Source organism: Ovis canadensis, chromosome 6 (assembly GCF_042477335.2).
Source record: "Ovis canadensis isolate MfBH-ARS-UI-01 breed Bighorn chromosome 6, ARS-UI_OviCan_v2, whole genome shotgun sequence".
In the NCBI taxonomy this organism is placed as follows: Eukaryota; Metazoa; Chordata; class Mammalia; order Artiodactyla; family Bovidae; genus Ovis; species Ovis canadensis.
The window spans coordinates 28,457,375-28,473,465 of record NC_091250.1 but is presented as its reverse complement, the minus strand read 5'-3'; the positions used below and the strand labels follow the sequence as shown (position 1 = coordinate 28,473,465).

Genomic DNA, 16,091 nt, shown 5'->3' with positions numbered 1-16,091 from the left:
ATGTGTCTTCTCTACTATACCACAACCCTTCTTAGAACTCAAAATGTGGATGTCATTTAACTGTGATTCTGCCAGTATTTTCAAAATAAAGAAATCTTGTTTATGCCAATGTCATTTATTTTATTTACATCACAACACTCATCTAAAATGAAAATTACTTTTGAAATTTCATGAAATTTCTGAAATTTTATTTCATAAAATTCAAATAGACATATCATAAAAACCATTTTTCTTTTAGAATGATCATTTTATCAGCTTTTTAACTTACTTATTGGTCTGAAACAACATCTTGTTTCCCCAAGATGCTCTCATGTTTTGGGTCTTCAAGCTTTTCTTGTAATGTAGAGCAGTGTGCGTGTACACATACACACACAAACACAGGTGCACACTGCATGCACACCCAGTGCAGATGTGTGCACATGTGTTCAGTTCAGTTGCTCAGTCATGTCTGACTTTTTGCAACCCCATGGACTGTAGCACGGCAGGCTTCCCTGTCCATCACCAGCTCCTGGAGCTTAAACTCATGTCCATCGAGTCGGTGATGCCATCCAACCATCTCATCCTCTGTCGTCCCCTTCTCCTCCCACCTTCAATCTTTCCCGGCATCAGGGTCTTTTCAAATGAGTCAGTTCTTCACATCAGGTGGCCAAAGTATTGGAGCTTCAGCTTCAGCATCAGTCCTTCCAGTGAATATTCAGGACTGATTTCCTTTAGGCTGGACTGGTTGGATCTCCTTGCAGTCCAAGGCACTCTCAAGAGCCTTGACTAGATGAACCTTTGTACACAAAGTAATGTCTCTGCTTTTTAATATGCTGTCTAGGTTGGTCATAACTTTCCTTCCAAGGAGTAAGCATCTTTTAATTTCATGGCTGCAATCACCATCTGCAGTGATTTTGGAGCCCCCCAAAATAAAGTCTGGCACTGTTTCCAGTGTTTCCCCATCTATTTCCCATGAAGTGATGGGACCAGATGCCATAATCTTAGTGTCCTGAATGTTGAGCTTTAAGCCAACTTTTTCACTCTTCTCTTTTACTTTCATCAAGAGGTTCTTTACTTCTTCACTTTCTGCCATAAGGGTGGTGTCATCTGCATATCTGAGGTTATTGGTATTTCTCCCAGCAGTCTCCCTTCCAGCTTGTGCTTCTTCCAGCCCAGCATTTCGCATGATGTAGTCTGCATATATATTAAATAAGCAGGGTGACTATATACAGCCTTGACATACTCCTTTCCCTATTTGGAACCAGTCTGTTGTTTCATGTCCAGTTCTACACTGTTGCTTCTTGAACTGCATACAGATTTCTCAGGAGGCAGGTCAGGTGGTCTAATATTCTCATTTCGATAAGAATTTTCCACATGTGTACATGTGTATGTGTACGTACAGTTTCACCAAAAAAAAAAAAAAACCGAGATAATATCAACACTTGCCATTCACACTATACTCCGTTTTTCTTTGTTCTACGTCATGTTTTGAAATACGTTGATTGGCAATCCATTAAATAGATTTTAGATGTATTTGTGCATGATAACCTACCATTTGAAACACTAGTGTAGAGCTACATTGTTTTCAGTTCAGTTCAGTCACTCAGTCGTGTCCAACTCTTTGCGACCCCATGAATCGCAGCACGCCAGGCCTCCCTGTCCATCAGCAACTCCCGGAGTTCACTCAGACTCACGTCCATTGAGTCAGTGATGCCATCCAGCCATCTCATCCTCGGTCGTCCCCTTCTCCTCCTGCCCCCAATCCCTCCCAGCATCAGTCTTTTCCAGTGAGTCAACTCTTCACATGAGGTGGCCAAAGTACTGGAGTTTCAGCTTCAGCATCATTCCTTCCAAAGAAATCCCAGGGCTGATCTCCTTCAGAATGGACTGGTTGGATCTCCTTGGGGTCCAAGGGACTCTCAAGAGTCTTCTCCAACACCACAGTTCAAATGCATCAATTCTTCGGCGCTCAGCCTTCTTCACAGTCCAACTCTCACATCCATACATGACTACTGGAAAAACCATAGCCTTGACTAGACGGACCTTAGTCGGCAAAGTAATGTCTCTGCTTTTGAATATGCTATCTAGGTTGGTCATAACTTTTCTTCCAAGGAGTAAGCGTTTTTTAATTTCATGGCTGCAATCACCATCTGCAGTGATTTTGGAGCCCAGAAAAATAAAGTCTGACACTGTTTCCCCATCTATTTGCCATGAAGTGATGGGACCGGATACCATGATCTTCGTTTTCTGAATGTTGAGCTTTAAGCCAACTTTTTCACTCTTCTCTTTTACTTTCATCAAGAGGCTTTTTAGTTCCTCTTCACTTTCTGCCATAAGGGTGGTGTCATCTGCATATCTGAGGTTGTTGATATTTCTCCTGGCAATCTTGATTCCAGCTTGTGTTTCTTCCAGTCCAGCGTTTCTCATGATATACTCTGCATAGAAGTTAAATAAGCAGGATGACAATATACAGCCTTGATGCACTCCTTTTCCTATTTGGAACCAGTCTGTTGTTCCATGTCCAGTTCTAACCGTTGCTCCCTGACCTGCATACAGGTTTCTCAAGAGGCAGGTCAGGTGGTCTGGTATTCCCATCTCTTTCAGAATTTTCCACAGTTTATTGTGATTCACACAGTCAAAGGCTTTGGCATAGTCAATAAAGCAGAAATAGATGTTTTTCTGGAACTCTCTTGCTTTTTCGATGATCCAGCGGATGTTGGCAATTTGATCTCTGGTTCCTCTGCCTTTTCTAAAACCAGCTTGAACATTAGGGAGTTCACAGTTCACTTATTGCTGAAGCCTGGCTTGGAGAATTTTGAGCATTACTTTACTAGCATGTGAGATGAGTGCAATTATGCTGTAGTTTGAGCATTCTTTGGCATTGCCTTTCTTTGGGATTGGAATGAAAACTGACCTTTTCCAGTCCTGTGGCCACTGCTGAGTTTTCCAAGTTTGCTGGCATAGTGAGTGCAGCACTTTCACAGCATCATCTTTCAGGATTTGAAATAGCTCAACTGGAATTCCATCACCTCCACTAGCTTTGTTCGTAGTGATGCTTTCTAAGGCCCACTTGACTTCACATTCCAGGATGTCTGGCTCTAGATGAGTGATCACACCATCGTGATTATCTGGGTCATGAAGATCCTTTTTGTACAGTTTTTCTGTGTATTCTTGCCACCTCTTCTTAATATCTTCTGCTTCTGTTAGGTCCAGACCATTTCTGTCCTTTATCGAGCCCATCTTTGCATGAAATGTTCCCTTGGTATCTCTAATTTTCTTGAAGAGATCTCTAGTCTTTCCCATTCTGTTCTTTTCCTCTATTTCTTTGCACTGATCACTGAAGAAGGCTTTCTTATCTCTTCTTGCTATTCTCTGGAACTCTGCATTCAGATGCTTATATCTTTCCTTTTCTCCTTCGCTTTTCACTTCTCTTCTTTTCACAGCTATGTGTAAAGCTTCCCCAGAGAGCCATTTTGCTTTTTTACATTTCTTTTCCATGGGGATGGTCTTGATCCCTGTCTCCTGTACAATGTCACGAACTTCAGTCCACAGTTCATCAGGCACTCTCTCTATCAGATCTAGGCCCTTAAATCTATTTCTCGCTTCCACTGTATAGTCATAAGGGATTTGATTTAGGTCATACCTGAATGGTCTAGCGGTTTTCCCTACTTTCTTCAATTTGAGTTTGAATTTGGTAATAAGGAGTTCATGATCTGAGCCACAGTCAGCTCCTGGTCTTGCTTTTGTTGACTGTATAGAGCTTCTCCATCTTTGGCTGCAAAGAATATAATCAATGTGATTTCGGTGTTGACCATCTGGTGATGTCCATGTGTAGCGTCTTCTCTTGTGCTGTTGGAAGAGGGTGTTTGCTATGACCAGTGCATCTTCTTGGCAAAACTCTATTAGCCTTTGCCCTGCTTCATTCCACATTCCAAGGCCAAATTTGCCTGTTACTCCAGGTATTTCTTGACTTCCTACTTTTGCATTCCAGTCCCCTATAATGAAAAGGACATCTTTTTTGGGTGTTAGTTCTAAAAGATCTTGTAGGTCTTCATAGAACCGTTCAACTTCAGCTTCTTCAGCGTTACTGGTTGGGGCATAGACTTGATTTACTGTGATATTGAATGGTTTGCCTTGGAAACAAACAGATCATTCTGTCGTTTTGAGGTTTTATCCAAGTACTTCATTTCGGACTCTTTTGTTGACCATGATGGCTACTCCATTTCTTCTGAGGGATTCCTGCCCACAGTAGTAGATATAATGGTCATTTGAGTTAAATTCACCCATTCCAGTCCATTTTAGTTCGCTGATTCCTAGAATGTTGACGTTCACTCTTGCCATCTCTTGTTTGACCACTTCCAATTTGTCTTGATTCATGGACCTGACATTCCGGGTTCCTATGCAATATTGCTCTTTACAGCATCGGATCTTGCTTCTATCACCAGTCACATCCACAGCTGGGTATTGTTTTTGCTTTGGCTCCATCCCTTCACTCTTTTTGCAGTTATTTCTCCACTGATCTCCAGTAGCATATTGGGCACCTACTGAGCTGTGGAGTTCCTCTTTCAGTATCCTATCATTTTGCCTTTTCATACTGTTCATGGGGTTCTCAAGGCAAGAATACTGAAGTGGTTTGCCATTCCCTTCTCCAGTGGACCACATTCTGTCAGACCTCTCCACCATCACCCACCCGTCTTGGGTTGCTCCGTGGGCATGGCTTAGTTTCTTTGAGTTAGACAAGGCTGTGGTCCTAGTGTGATTAGATTGACTAGTTTTCTGTGAGTATGGTTTCAGTGTGTCTGCCCTCTGATGCCCTCTTGCAACACCTACCATCTTACTTGGGTTTCTCTTACCTTGGGCGTGGGGTATCTCTTCACGGCTGCTCCAGCAAAGCGCAGCCACTGCTCCTTACCTTGAATGAGGGGTATCTCCACACCACTGCCCTTCCTGACCTTCAACGTAAAGCATGAGTTTGGAAATCAGATCTAAGTTTGAGTTTTTTGTCTTCCTCTTCTTAATGGTAAGGATCTTTGAGGCAAGTCCCTTGGCGTCTTAGGGTTTTAGTATCTTCATCTGTAAAATATTATAATGTGATATAATATATGTTCAGTGTAGAATATAATAATGATATTTATGTCATAAGCTTGTCTTTCATTCATTAAGTATTTATATCTCAGCTCCGATAATATTTTCATTCTTCTTGGTAAGATTTTGAAGGATTTCTGCAACTCTTTCTTCTCTCAGGTAACTCACCATCATATTTAGTGTCTTTCTCTATCTTTGGGAATTTTACAATAGAAACATTTGGCTGGACAGGGGAGAAGGACCAGCAGCCATAAAGGGAGCTACCAGCTAGGGATGCTAGATAGGCCTTCTACTATGTTTGAAATGGAGATCCAGAAACAGGCTTTATAAAGTAGTATCTTCAAAGCACTTATATTCTCACTTTTCTTTATAAAGTTATCAATGAGTCACAAAATTTCAAGCCTCATTGTAAATATTTTTAAATTAAAGACTCAGTAAATCCTCATAAATATTTATCATTTGCAAATTAAAAAGAAAGTCTTCAGGATTTGAGAATAACTCACTAACAAAACAATATTCCTATTCGATTATCCGTAGCTTGATTTACTTATTAAATCAGAAATCTTTGGACATCAAGACACAGTGTTGTTCAATCGCTCAGTTGTGTCCAACTCTTTGCGACCCCATGGACTGCAGCCTGCCAGGCTTCCCTGTCCTTCATCATCTCCTGGAGCTTGCTCAAACTCATGTCCATTGAGTCAGTGATGCCATCTTGTCTCTCTGTCATCCCCTTTTCCTCCTGCCATTAGTCTTTCCCAGCATCAGGGTCTTTTCAGATGGTCACCTCTTCACATCAGATGGCCGAAATATTGGAGCATCAGTCCTTCTGATGAATATTCAGGATTGATTTCCTCTAGGATTGACTGGTTTGATCTCCTTACAGTACAAGGGACTTAGTACAAGACTTGACTACAGTACAAGAGTCTTCTCCAGCATCACAGCTCAAAAGCATCAATTCTTCGACACAGTAAAACCAGTTAAACTGATAAAGATGACACATGCTTTACTTTTCCTTGTTTTCGTGAAAACTGAATACATTCTTAATTCTGTCACACAGTGAGTACTCTTAGTTTAGAGCAGCCACCGTGAAAGAGATGGGAAAGGTGCAGATAGATTCTGGATGAGTTTACCGAGTGGGAAGTGGATTGGGAATATGTAAACAGTCTTTTTCATTTTGAGTTTGATTTTTTTTCTTCCTGTTATAGGTGATTCCTTTTATCAGTGTCATTTATGCTAATGGCAGAGTAAAACTCTAAATGGTGGTGTTTTATTTACTAAGTTGTGTTTGACTCTTTGTGACCCTTTGGACTGTAACCCACCAAATTCCTTTGTCCATGGGATTTTCCAGGCAAGAATACTGGAATGTGTTGCTGTTATCTTCTCAAGAGGATCTTCCTTACCCAAGCATCTCCTGCTTGGCAAGTGGATTCTTTACCACTGAGCCACTTGGGAAGCTTGAAACAGTAAATAGCATTTCACAATTATTTGCATCTCTATATGTGGGCATTTAGTTGCCTTTGAAAAGAGCTTCTGGTTTCGTGTCTCTGACACAGGAATCCCATTAAGAGTGGGGGTGGGATGGAGGTTAGGGACCAAGTTTTGCTTTCTCCTGTTATTTGCCTTTTGATGTATCCATCTTTTTCCTTTAATATTTTTCAATAACTCATATTTATTTGCAATTGCCTCCTTTCAGATATTTAACTATTGATGTTATTAAGGAAGTTATATAAGTTAGTTATACTTTTCAAACAGATTGAAGAACCTTTAACTCTACATGTAAGTTTTGCAAAGTAGAATAGACAAAGATTTGAAAAAGTCATGGACAAGTATATGTTAGTGTAGAAGCAATTTTCAGTAGTTTAATAATAAATATTTCAGGGCTCTTTGGGGCTCGAAACTATGCCATGGGTCCTCCCTTAGCACCTAGCACCTAGAGCTGATCACTTGGTCGGAACTTAGCAAATGCTTGTTGATTAACTGCTAAGTTTGTATTAATTACAGATTTGTCCTAGGATGCTAAACAGTTTAATGGATTTCGATGCTTTTAACATTCAGTTATATTTAGCTGTTCTTCTTGAATCTGTTCCTCAGCTTTTAGAAATGGATTAATCTATGCATATTCTGTGTGTGTCAGAAATGTAAACAATTGTCAGTGGCTCTATAAAATTTTATTGACTGTTTCACCTGGGTTTTCATCCACTAGTTTTATATGATCATGGAAAAGCAGTCAATGGGCAAAATATCTCATAAAATCAGTTAGAGAAATGGAGAATAGAGCTGATTGTAAAATTTAATTGTAAATAAAATAGTACAATATTACTTTAAAAGTGCTAATGCAAAGAGGTAACTCTGTCCTTCGATTAATGGACATATGGTTGTTTCAAAGTAGTGGTAAGATCTTATTTTTTAACCATGTGGTATATTTAGTCATTTTAATGATATTATATAGAAATAGCATTAATCCAAAAGTTGTGTAGATCAAGGTGATGTCTTGCTTGGGATTCACAGATGTATAAGCCCAATCAGTATTTTGCTCTCAGTAAGCCAGCTCAATGGATATTTTTTCATTGTTTCAAAAGACTCAAGTTCATATATTTTTGCTTATTCCTTTTTCTCAAGTTCATATTCTTTTATCAACATTAACTTACATAAAGCCAATATCAAAGAGTTATCAACAGTAGCCTGTTTTGGTTGGTCTGTATTCAGGATGCCGCCACAGTAAAGACATCAGCTGGTGGGTCAGCCTCACAATTCCTGGGTCCACAAGGACCCCTGGTCGTGGGCCTTGGTTCCAACACCCAGGTGAGGGCAGCAAGAAATGCTTGAAAGAGATGGAGACAGAGATGGCCCTGTTCCAGCAGGCAGCTCTGGGGCTCTGGCAACCAGAATCCCGACTATATACCTGCTTCACCCACAGTCCCCGCAGGAGAAGCAGTGCAGTCCCAGCAGTTCCAGCGGCCTGCCCAGTGATGGCAACCCACACCTACTGGCAGGCCCACACCTACTGGCAGGTTGCGCCAGTTCCAGGCAGCTATTGTAGCCGCAGTGGTTCCTCCCATGGCGGATGCCCCTCCTTTTGTGGACTTGGGTATGTTTAGCCATGGTCATTGGAGTCACCTGGACAGTCCAGTGGCTTGAGACGCCCTGTTTCTGCCACCAGCAGCTGTGGCCACCTCGCCCGAGGGCTCCTGTCCTGCATCCAGCCCTAATCCCCCGCATGCTACAGTGAGCACCATCTACTCTTTCCTCTGCAGCAGGTGGTCCTCACCCCATGGCCTTGCAGCTCCATCACTAGGCCCGCGTGGGCCTCCTTTTCTGCCTGGGCCATCCCTGGTCTACCTCTAACACTGCTTCCAATGGCTTGGAACCCTGGGCCCCTTCTCTGGTCTGCTCTGAGACCTCTCTTAGAAGAGCCAGCAGCGCCTCAAGAGGTGGTCATTGGTTTGGGATTAATCCTGAAAGAGAAGGAAGGGGCAGTGATATTTACTTCTTCGCCTCTCTGAATCAAAACCATTGGAAATTATTCTCTGAAATTAAGAGCTTCAAGCTAATGCAGAAAGAGAGAAAATGTTAGGATCAGAGTCTGTCTATCCTCTGGGTTTTATACTTGCTTAATATTAGCGACGGTGTGCCTCATCATCACTCCGCTTCTGAGCCTTGTTGCTTTCTCCTTTCAGAATGGACTCAACGCGCTTCACCTGGCTGCCAAGGAAGGCCACGTGGGGCTAGTTCAGGAGCTGCTGGGAAGAGGGTCTGCTGTGGACTCTGCCACCAAGGTAATGTTTGTGCTGGTCATATTTATCTCATGGTAAAGAAGAAACAGTTTCAACCTTCTTTTCCCTGGCTGTATATTTCAGAGGTTTGTAGGAATACCAAGATTCTTCACAATGCAGAACTGAAATTGAAACCCCTGTTCATTAAATCTTGCAGAGTTTGAATTGTGTCCTTTAGGGACTTAACAGAGACTAAAGAATTCTGTATCTTTAGTTTTTAATATTTTATCTTTTATTTTCTCATTTGATTCACATAGAGACTAGATTAATATAATCCTCTATAGACAAAAGCACCTATTTTCCCAAGATTAATTCATTTTTAAAAATGAATTGACATAGTAAACTACTTGATGGAAATGAACAAGTGATTTTCATGCTTTCAGTAAGTTGTTATAACTTTTAATATATTCATTTAACTTGATAGAGAATATACAGATACTTTATACTCTAATGGAAAAGAGATTTTTGATCATAGGTTGAATTATTAGGGCAAAACTAGATTTTTGTCACTATAATGTGTATTTGTAAAGAAATTGAGCTCATTTTTAAAGGCGTTTTTAAGATGCTCAGTACACTAGTACCTGTTACTTGTTGATGCTGTTTTTGGTGAAATATATTTGAACTTTGGGGGATCATTTCAGAAACAAGTATTTTAAAAAATATCATCAGTGGTGACAAATCTGTATCTTTAGAAGGTGAAAATTTAATTTGGAAAAAAAAAAAACACCCATAGCCAATCAGAGTCAAGCCTGTTGACTAGGGCTGAAGTATGACAATTTGATTGTGTTTGACGCAGAGAGAGGTTGCAGGCACCCCAACCCCCAGCTGGGTCATTAGCCTAGTCAGGAATAGACAAAAAGAGTGCTGGAGTAAATTAGAAATATGACCATTTAACCCGAATTTCCAATACCTCATACATAATTGCCAAAATGTGGACTGACACTACCCCCAGTGTAGTATACAGCAGTTCCAGTGGAAATATAAAAACAAAACCAAGTGAAAAACTCTTTGGCAATTCCAAAGAAGTTAAAATATAAGTTCACCATATGCAAGAAATTGCTTACTTTTAAGTCTAAAGAGAGAGTAAACATTTTTAACGTTTCTCTTGAGAACGTCAAATAAAGTTAAACATTTAAAGAATGTAAATTTGTCATTTTCTTCACCACTTAAAATTCCTAGGTTTCGCTACATAATGAAATAAATTCAGATAAACTTTTTTTTTTTTTTTGTTAACTTTATCTTTAGGGTAGGACTTTTTTTGTTGTTGATTAAATGACATGAATGGTAATATTGTCACTCACACACGTGTATGCACGTGTCCCAAATTATTTACTTCAGTAAGATCTCAAGTCTTTCCATGTTCTTAACATTAAACCAGGATTGTACAGAATAGAGAAGGAAAACATTGTATAGGATGGCCAATGTTTTGATGGTAAAAATTATTTTTTCTCGAGCTGGGCTGCTATCTTAACAGAATAACAAGTTTTAAGCACTTGAAATAATCAGCAAAATTGAAAATATCTGTACATTTTGATTTCTACAAGGTTTAGAAGCCTCCAACATTTTCTATTTTGTTTCAAAACAGAAAGGAAATACTGCTCTTCACATTGCATCTTTGGCTGGACAAGCAGAAGTTGTCAAAGTTCTTGTCAAGGAAGGAGCCAACATTAACGCACAGTCTCAGGTATTACATTCTGATTTTCTATAATGTAAAGAAATTTAAATTAACCTTGTGAAATTGATGTAATATGTTTAGCCAGCTATTGGGTACATAAATTTCCTATAAACACTCTGTGATTTATTTCAGCCAAGTTATTTTACTAGCTCGTACCATTTCTGATTTTCCTTATGTATCATCATCTTCCTCTTCTTTTCTAGCTTCTTTCCTTTTCTTTTTATTTTGGTTGACATTGTTATGCTAATTTCTGCTATACAGAAAAGTGATTCAGTTTTACATATATTTGCATACATTCTTTTTCACATTCTTTTCCATGGTTTATCATAGTATATGAATATAGATCCCTATGCTGTTTAATGGGACCTCGTTGTTTATCCATCTAGAGATGTAATAGTTTGCATCCGCTAATTCTGGATTCCCAATCCATCCTTCCCCCTCCTCCTTAGCAACCACAAGTCTGTTCTCTGTCTGTGTATCTTTTTTGTTTTGTAGATACGTTCATTTGTGTCATATTTTAGATCCTACTTATAAGTGATATCATATGGTATTTGTCTTTCTCTCTCTGACTTATTTCACTTAGTACATCATCTTCCTGTTAATATAACTTGAAAATTTGACAAGTTCACAGTCTATCATTGTCTTTAAGTGCATTAAAAAATGATATAGTGTTTTTCCTTGAATGTAACATCTGTGAAAGGTGAATTATTCATGCAAGTTATATCACTCTATAAAGTATTTTCCTTCCTTAAATTAAAAAAACTTATCAAAAAATTAATAGTCCAGTGGAGAATCTGCTATAAAGTGGGAATCATACTCCTTTGGGGAGTTTCATGTTAAATGTGGGCTTTACAGATCTCCTTAGGGAAATAGGAAAATTCAAGACCCATAGCCTTATGGTGCATGTAATACTAATTATATGGTATAGAGAATGATAATCTTAAAATGAAACTAATTACAATTTTAAAATAATAATCACAATGCACCATACTACAAACTTGATCCCTATTTTTTCTGGTTGAAAGGTCGAGAAAATATTGCTTTGCCAAAAGCTTTATTCTTAGTTTCTATTATATATTTATGCAGAAATTGAGGTGCATATCTTTCAAATCCATTTGTTCTGTTTTTAAAGTTTTTAGCCTTTCTAACAACATAGACCACACCAGAGGTGTTATTGGCAAAATAAACCAGTTCCTGTGTGTCCGTTCCTTGGGTTAATCTCTCCAGCTTGCCTTTGAAGACCTTTGTACAGGAATACATATTACCTGTACTGTTCATTCATTCATCACGCAGACATGGTTCTGCTTGTATAAGTGACACAACTTCTGGACCCAGAAACACTAGTGGGTGGAATTTAAAATCAGCCCTATTTTCTTTGACCTTAACTGTAGGGAAGAATCTGTTGAAATTACAACAGATAAAACATTATCAATTTTTATCTCTATACCATACTGTTTTGAATAACCACATTTCCCTTTATAAGTCACGCTTTTAGTTAAGTGTGTATCAGCATTTTAACACTTATTGAGAATATGCCATATTCTAAAATCTTTGTTAAATGAAATTCTTTAAAATAATCGGTATCATTGTAAAGAACTCTAATATATTCTATAAAGTATAATGGCATCTTGGGCTTAGAGACATAGGACACTGCAAAATTGACTGCTCCAAAGTAAGGGATAAAAACTTTTCTTCATTCCTGTTGATGTTTGGTAGAAACCAACACAGTACTGTAAAGCAATTATTCTTCATTTAAAAATAAATACGTTAAAAAATTTAAAAAAGAAACAAGCAAACTTTTCTTCATAGCTAGAGAATATCTTTTGGCTTTAAAGCAGAGTTTCACAAACTTTAGCCAGCATCGCCTGAATGACTTGTTAAAACACCTGTTTCTGGGCTACACCTCAGAGCTTCTGATTCAGTTCAGATGAGGGACCTGAGAATTTTCATTTCTTACAGATTCTCAGGTAATGCTGATGTTGCTGATCTAGGGACCACACTTTGAGAACCTCTGCTTTGGAGAGAATGTAAGAGAAAACTGAGTGTAAGGATATTGCAGTAAGATTGTCTAAATACAGATTCAACTGCATATAATAAATCAGTAGTCTGTGACCTTAAAAAGAGCATGGAAACAGAAACCCTCCTTATCCCATAGGAGGTTGCTTTTGATGGAGAGTTTACATATATGTTGGTACTGTATATCTATCAAAAGAATTTGCCTACTTTCCTCAAAATGGTCAACTAAGCGTAGTAATTTCATATAAGCGGACAGGTATCAAATGCTGTAAGGTAAAAACTTGTTAAAAGTTATATCAGTTATTTTACTGTCTGTTAGATATTATATGCTTTGGAGACTTCTCAAAGAAAACAAACCATTTAATCAGTGATTTGCTTTCAGTGTCAATGAGGCTGTTCTTTATAGTCACACCATGCCAGATTATAACAGATCTTAAAGGAAATTTTATATTGTCTTTGAGATTAAAATAATTTTTATTTGTCTGTATTCAGTTAACTCAATTTAGGTTTATAATGTAGGGAATCCTGACGGATAGCTTCACACTAATTTCTATATTTTCATATATTTTTGTGAGAAAGTTTTAGAGTAAGAAAAAATCATAATTAAAATTTAGTTTTTCGAATGCCTAAGTCATTTGATGAGATCTATAACACTATTTGCTATATTAAATTTAGGTAGCCATCACTACCAATTAACAAAAATTATTATAACTGAGAATATTTTATAATTTATAATTGAACTTAAAATGCTGGGATTTATGTAAAACAGATTGATTATTTGCCATGTGTGTGAGCAAATTGCAAAGGCATCATTTTAAGGATTGTTGAAGGAGAATGTGAGCCCTTCTCCATGTATGATTCTTGTCAGTGGCGGCTTGTTAAGGTACAGATTTCTTGTGTGAGAACAGTGAATGTCAGGTGAATCAGTAGGAACTGTGCTTATGATGGTTGGACACTCACTCCCTTTTGAGAACCATAAAAAGAGCATAGGAATCCCAGATGTATAATGTTAAATCCTGAATTTTGTACTTGAATTACGTCTTCTACTTTTTTGTGAGAACCTAATGCATGGCGAATGCAGAATAGTCTGTTACTGTAGCATCATGCACTCTAGTCTGCCTTTGACAAACTTCTGAGTTATTTGGAAATGGAGCACTAAGGTTATTGTTGAATTGGGAACGTAGGAAACTCTGAAAGGCTCCAAGGAACCGTCACTGAATCAACATTTACAGACTCTTAGGTTATGGAGATGTATGCCTCTATGGATTCTTATGTATTCTCTTCATGAACAGTGAGATCCATGGGAGGCTTACCTTCATATGGCACCGTGCCATGTTTGGTAGGTAGTATCCTTCATTCAAGAAGAATTCCAGAAAACCAGCAGGAACAATTTAAGTGTTTTAAGTAGAACTAACTATGTGATGGATAGAGAAACAGTCAGCAAATGATTCTTTGTTCAGCAGTGGTAGCAGTGTGGTCTCTACTGAGTCAGTTCTTGGTGTGATTTTAACCCTCGCCTTGACCATGTAGCTCCTTGGCCTGGTTCTTTGGTCTTCTGGATTTAGTGGCGTGAAGATCTCAGCAAGACCTCAGTTCTACCTTCACTACAGACCCCAGAGGATAATTTTTTTCTTCTGGCTGAAATCCTATTAAGGTCTAAATAAGCTGATTCTCTTGAAGCAGAATCCGTACAAAAGGTTTAATATGAAAAAATTTTAACTAGTATTTGTTGTATAAATATATGGCAATATATAAATGTTATATCTTTGCAGAAAGTTCAAAACATGAACATGTGCTATTTCTCCAAAGATATGTGGCCTGAGAAATCTCCCCTATTTAATTTCCTCTATCAAAATTTGTCAACAGAGAAACATTTCTCTATCAACTCTTGTTCCTCATATAAGTGTATGTTTTTAGATCTTTATTATAGTCTCTCTATATAAAATTATTAAAATAAGAATGCTGCTGTTGCTAAGTCACTTCAATCGTGTCTGACTCTGTGCAGCCCCGTAGAGGGCAACCTACCAGGCCCCCTGGTCCCTGGGATTCTCCAGGCAAGAACACTGGAGTGGGTTGCCATTTCCTTCTCCAGTGCATGAAAGTGAAAAGTGAAAGTGAAGTCGCTCAGTCGTGTCCAACTCTTAGCGACCCATTCGACTCATTCCATAGTTCATCAGGCACTCTATCTATCAGATCTAGGCCCTTAAATCTATTTCTCACTTCCACTGTATAATCATAAGGGATTTGATTTAGGTCATACCTGAATGGTCTATAAAATTGTGAGTTAGTTGAAGTGTACCACATGATAATTGGTTATATATATTCTTTGTGAAAGGATACCCCCACAAGCCATCAAGTTAATTAACAATCCATCACCTCAAATATTTCTTCCTTCCTTCCTCTCTGTCTTCCCTTCCCTTCTTTCTCTCTTCCTTCATCCCTCCCTTCCTCCTCTCCTTTCTTTCTTTCTTCCCTTCCTTCTTTCTTTTATAAGAACATTTAAGTTCTATTCTCTTAGCAAATTTACATTATACAAGTGTTATCAGCTATAGCCACCATGTTATACTTTAGCTCCTCAAACTTTATTCACCTTATAATTGAAATTTAATACCTCTTACCAACCTCTGTTTCTCTCATCCCCCAGCTCCTGGCAGCTACTTTTCTACCCTCTGTTTGTATGAGTTTGGCTTTTTTTTTTTTTTTTTAGATTGCACATATAAGTGATACCGTGTGGTATTTCTCTTTCTCTGTCTGACTTACTTCATTTAGCATGATTTCCTCCAGTGACCTGTTCTCTTAAAGAAAGGAGTTAATATTACTATTAGGGATAAGAGGAGATAGTGTGTGCTATGGCAAGATGAAGTAGCGCGTGCATGAGCCTAAAAGAAACCTGAGGGTTGAAACATTCAGGGGAAAATGAGATATATATGAGGCCTGAGAGAGAAAATGAGAGCCTGTGGGGCCCTGTGAACCATGTTGAAGAGTTTGTTTTAAGCTGTTTGTCCTAAGCCCAGTGTGAGGTGGAGATGGGAGATAACATGGGACTTAGGTTTTGAAAAGGTCACCTGGTGCAGTTAGAGAACAGCTGGGAGGGAGACGGGACAGATGCAGAGCAAACTGTTTGGAGATGATTGCAGAGGCCGACTCTAGCCAATAGGTGATGTTAGCTCAGAGCGGAGTGCTTGCTGGTGCTTTGGGTGATGGAGAACGGGAACTGCTTTAAAGGAGATACAGGACCTCGTTCATCACTTGGTCATGATGGCATAAAGTAGGTGAGGAAGAGGATGGTGACAGTGATGGCTTTTGGATTTCCCATAGAGGACGCTGGATAAGGACAAGGTTTTGTTTTTGTTGTCAGGGGTGGGGTGGGTAAAGAACATGAGTTTTAGGTGCTAGCTAGACATCCAAGAGGAGGTTTTAATGGGAAGCTGGAGCTGCAGGTCTGGCGTTCAGAGAATTCTGGAATGAAATGAAGACATTTATGGGTCATCTGACAGATAGAGTTATTGAAGCAGCGGACTTCAATGAGACTGCCAAAGCAGTGAAGCCAGGGAGAGGTAGAG

At 38.8% G+C, this 16,091-nt stretch overlaps 1 protein-coding gene across 32 annotated transcripts in view; it reads left to right on the top strand.

The window, feature by feature from the left end:
- The window catches only part of ANK2 (ankyrin 2), a 699,882-nt gene that overhangs the window by 503,554 nt on the left and 180,237 nt on the right, over positions 1-16,091 (top strand). For all 32 annotated transcript variants that reach the window (XM_069593465.1, XM_069593447.1, XM_069593452.1 and 29 more), the window contains 2 exons: positions 8,742-8,840; positions 10,423-10,521. In XM_069593465.1, coding sequence (XP_069449566.1) covers positions 8,742-8,840; positions 10,423-10,521 — 198 coding nt within the window. The remainder of the gene's footprint in view (positions 1-8,741; positions 8,841-10,422; positions 10,522-16,091) is intronic.